The sequence below is a fragment of the Montipora capricornis genome, chromosome 12, assembly GCF_036669925.1.
Source record: "Montipora capricornis isolate CH-2021 chromosome 12, ASM3666992v2, whole genome shotgun sequence".
Taxonomy (NCBI): domain Eukaryota; kingdom Metazoa; phylum Cnidaria; class Anthozoa; order Scleractinia; family Acroporidae; genus Montipora; species Montipora capricornis.
Genome location: NC_090894.1, coordinates 14781706 through 14786705, shown reverse-complemented (window position 1 = coordinate 14786705; position 5000 = coordinate 14781706). Strand labels below are relative to the sequence as shown.

The window sequence follows — 5000 nt, the reverse complement described above, 5'->3', positions numbered from 1 at the left end:
AATAGTCATACTAGCCTTATTGCTAAAATTTCTGAATCTATCCTTCTCCATCTTAAATAATGAGTAACAATGTACTACAGTAAATGAGTAGTTATCAGTTTCAATATTCCTTCGTTTCTTCCTTGTATTGTATTTGTACTGCAGAGTCTGTGCATTATTCACAATGTTCTCGTAAATGCTGCCGGCTATCCTTGTGAATCGGCCTTTGGTTGTGACAGGGATGATAATAACATCAACCCATTGACCCCAAAACAGATTTTTTATTGGACAAGAGGCATGGAAATAGAATTCAAATAAAATAATATTTCTCTTTGGAACATTCAGTTTGTAAGTCGCTTACTCCATTCACTATCAAGCACGGTGTGAGTCAACAATGAGAAAAGTGATTTCAGAGAGGAAGAGAGAGAGGAAAAAAATAAATAAGTTATTTACCAGCCTAGGGTCGGTCCGTTTTGCCAAAAACTGTGACATTGGTCTTGAAAAAGCTGCCCTAGGCCCCATTCTCAAGACCTCGGTCACAGTTTTTCGCTATACAGACCTCTCAGCTGGCAAATAACTTGTACATTACAATGTACTATCATTATTACTATCATCTTACTTTGCTCACTGAGTATTTGTCAGCATCATCATCATCACCTTCACTGCTTTTGGTGTGTTTGTTATGCTGCTCTATTGCTCATTTAGTAGTTTTTACTTACATAAGAATGCAGCGAGATAGTTGTAAGGTGTAGCAACAATGTCACATCAATGTTTCAATAACACTTTACCAGTCCACTGATAACGTTCAACAGGTTAAGGTAAGAGAATGTCCAGATAGAGCCATGAATTAACTAATCAAGAGAATAATGCCACTGATCCTGAAAACAAGAAATTCCTGTGTACTTATTCTAACCTGAAGAGGTGGTGGTCTATCTGGGCAAATTTTTAAGGACAGGAACTTCTTGTGTTGACTGAAGGAGTTTGACCAGTTGAACAGTATCCTTCCCTCTTTTCCAGTCGTCTCCAAGTGCCGCCAAAGTCCCATGTTGCTACAACATAAGATTATGGAACTTTAACTACCAAAATTATTTTGTTACCTAAATAATAAAGACACCTCATGTCAACAGTCCAGATAAAATTTCTCTAATAAGGGATCCACTTTCCCCCTATACTGTCTTTTTCCTCTCCATTTCTATTAATTCTAGTTATCTCACGTGCTATAAATTCTTCACCCTTTTGTCCCATCATGTAGCCATCACATCAACTGTCCAGATAAGATCTTTCTAATAAGTTATTCACTCTCCCACAGTACTGTCTTTTGCATTATTATTATTATTATTATTATTATTATTATTATTATTATTACTATTACTATTACTATTACTATTACTATTACTATTACTATTATTATTATTATTATTATTATTATTATTATTATTATTATCATCATTATCATCATCAGAGCAGGCACAACCACATGCAGATCTATGGTTCTATGTGTCTTATGAAGCATTAAGTTTAGGGTTGAGTGTTGGTCAAGTGTTCTGTTACCTTAGTTTTTTGTGCCATGTATACTTGAAACGTTTTTGCAAAAATGTTTACTAACCTGTGCAATCCTTTATCAAGCTTACTTGATAAGATACCACTCTGGAACCTAACTGGAATGGCATTTCGCTCTGATCTAAAGCATGCTGAGATTGGATCATCTACTTCTTTGATAGCAATTCCATGACCAGGTTGAAAATGAGACACAGTTCCACTCTTTTGTTCCTTTAAACCCACTTCCTCTCTTTGAGAAGAGATCACTTTGCATCCATCCTTTGCCAGGCCTTTTGTAGCCCTAGGATCACATAAGTTGTTGCCAGTTTGGTCTGCAGGTTCCTGTTTGTCCTCAATTTTCCAAGTAGATTTTGACGTCCCTTCCAATTCATTTTCCTTATGTTGGGTTGTTGGAATACTAATGCCCTCAACAGATGAATCCACAGATGTCTCTTTTGATTCAAAAGCACCAAAATCTCCAAAATCATTATTTTCATCTTCTTTATTTTCTGTCAATTCGGTGCCTTGTGCTTTAAATGTATCAAAACCTCCAAAAGCCTGCAATGGGGATTCCTCTCTAGACTTTTGTGCATTTGATTCAAAACTACCGAAGTCTCCAAAGTCATCATCATTTCCCTCAGTTTTAGCAGCATTGTGGAAGTTTGATTCAAAATTACCAAATTCACCATAGTCATGTGTATTATTCTGTGACTCCTTAGCAATATCTCTAGGTTCAGATTGTGATGCATTTGAATTAATAGCACTAAAATTTCCATTGCTGACTTCACGTTTATTGCATCCTTTGTCACTTGAATCAAAAACCCCAAAATCATCAGTGTTATCTTCAATTTTCAAACAATCTTGGGATGTATTTTTCTTTTCATAACTACCAAAATCTCCAAAGTCATTATTGCTATCATTTTGCTGGGACTCATCATCAGAATCATTTGTATTTGATTCACCAAAATTCCTGATATTGTTATCTTCATGAGGACCTTTGGCAAAACTATTATCATCATTTTGAGAATCAACACCATGGGAGTTAAAAGAGTCAAAGTCCTGAAATTTACCATCACCATTTGATGGTTTGTCGGCAATGCTGAAATTTGCAAAGCTGTCACCTTGCCACTCGTTACTTTGTGACCGAGATCTCCCGAGATGATTGTCACCTTCATTCCCTTCGTTTTTCTTAACAAGTGTACTTTGCTGAAAGCTACTTGATAAAGAGTCATTTCCACTTTGATACTTTTCAAGATCACAGTTTTCCTCAAATGACCCAAAGTCTCCAAAATCATCATCGTCATCGTCATCATTGTGTTGACCTTCTCCAGATACATGGACAGTGTCAACACAATAATTGGGTTTCATTCTAGAAGAGTTACTTATTTCGTTATCAACAGATCCTTCCAATTTGATACAGTTAACAGACCCTTCTTCTCGCTGGTTATCATCAAAACTGCAATCAATGGAATTGCTCTTATTTCTTCCTTCTATAACTGACTTTTCTTTGTCATTGCAACTAGACAAGATAGCATTTTCCTCATCTCTTTTCTGACTTATCGCTGCCTGGGCTTTCTCTGCATCAGCGAGTGAACGTTCACCTGATTGGTCCATGTACAAGTCATCTGTGATGGCTGTAGACATGTTACTTGTTGATTGGGATTCCTGGTTTTTAACAGGTAATTCTACAAACTCATCAGTTGAAGAAACACAAGGAGCACTGTTCTGTGTTTTAAGATCATTATCCACCCCTGATGCTAATTCTCTGACACTTTGGCAACCTTCTTTACCATCATTATTACATGATTCCTTTAAGATTTCATTTTCTTTGTGTTCTCCTAGATTGTCAACTGATGTCATATCATTTAAGTCACCATTGCATCGGGAAGCATTTCCTTGACTGCTCTGAACATTAACATGGTTGTTTTCACAACTGACAACTTTCGAAAGTTCTCCTGAACTAAGTTCATTATTTGGCATGTTTCTTGTGCCTTTGCTTTCTTCAGCTGATGCATTCAACACATTGCTACTTACCATGTCTTTCACAGTTGTAAAATTGCCAAAATCATCATCATCATCATGACCATCGCCATCATCAGGTCCATAAACATGGCAACCATTATTAGAAGGTGTATTTTTTACAAGGTTATTTGTTGACACCGAGTTACTGTCTGCTTTTCTGGGATCATTAGAGGCATAGTCCTGATTGTTTGAATTGCTGTCATTTTCCTGAAAAGCAGCAAAATCAGCATATTCATGGTCACTATCAGGCTGTTTATCTTTGCTTCCTTCAGCGTTCTTAGCATGGAACCACTTTTCACTGCTTCCCTCGTTGTTAAACCAGCTTTGTTGTTCATCGCCATCTCCAAACGCTGCGCCAAAATCAGCAAAACCAGCAAAATCACCGAAGTCGTCTTCGGCTTCAAGTTTACCAGATCCTTGACCTTTGTCGCCAATATGCTGCGATGTTCCCCCGTTCTTAATATTAACTTCCAGTTTTGATTTCTCGTTTAAAACTTGGGTATTTGGCCCCGTCATAACCTCACTTGACGTCTCAGTTTCTCTTATTTGCTTCTTTGATTTGTTGAAATCGTTTCTGAACACGATTTCATTGTCATCTTCATCAAATGTATCGTCCAGTGGGGGAGGAGCATCAGCGAGTACAGTCGAGAAATTCGACCCGTACAATTCAGAGTTGTTCACACCATAATACCACGCCATTAGTTCAGCAGCCCACCAGCTTAAAATTTAGTTTTAACAGCGGCATTTTAACCATTCTAATTCACAGATCTTCTTCACGCAGACTGTCATTTTTGTAGGGGTAAATTCTTTCGATGCTTTCCACAATATTGCTTCCTCCCACGTAGGCACTTCCACCTCCAATTAACAAAGGAACACTAAATGAACATGAAAAAAAAACCAAAATGAACCTTTTCAGCAGCTCTCTTCTTAGTTCCTCCTCTGTATTTGCCTTAAGATTCCTCAAAACTTATTTTCTACGTTACATAAGTGGATGTATGCTGCCCCGAAAACTCACACCACCGGTTGGTCGACGGCCATTTTGGTACATAATTTTGTGCCTCTCTTTCATTCGAAGACCGGGGGTGGAGAGGGTGGGATAAAACTACCCCAATACCCGGGCCCCGGGAGTGCTGTCGAGTGAAAAACTTGTACTCTTGTCAGTATAAATTACAATCACACCCGCTCATGACACGAAACAAAACGGGCACTGGTCAATGGAGATGTGCAAGGCTTGGGAAAATGGAAGAATGGTCATTTTGACACGGGATAATTGAAATGGAACTAAAAAAAATTGCACAAGAGTGTCAGAGTGGGGTCAGGAAACAGGAATTATTTAACACCCCAATCTAAGACTTCATAGTTTGATAGGTCATGGGAGTATTGTTAAATGTTGACCAGCTAGCGCAGATGCTTGGGCCCTAGGCCTGCTAGTTGACCACTCTCTACACTTAATAGTACCC

The 5000-nt window shown here is 38.1% G+C and overlaps 1 protein-coding gene across 1 annotated transcript in view; it reads right to left on the bottom strand.

Moving 5' to 3' along the window:
- The window catches only part of LOC138027884 (probable cyclin-dependent serine/threonine-protein kinase DDB_G0292550), a 9534-nt gene extending 4684 nt beyond the window's left edge, over nt 1-4850 (bottom strand). Inside the window, exons 1-2 of the mRNA XM_068875505.1 lie at nt 1586-4850; nt 893-1028 (exon numbers count right to left, since the gene is read on the bottom strand). Of these exons, the coding sequence (XP_068731606.1) occupies nt 893-1028; nt 1586-4239 (2790 nt within the window). The 5' untranslated portion in view covers nt 4240-4850. The remainder of the gene's footprint in view (nt 1-892; nt 1029-1585) is intronic.
- Nucleotides 4851-5000: the final 150 nt, after the last annotated feature.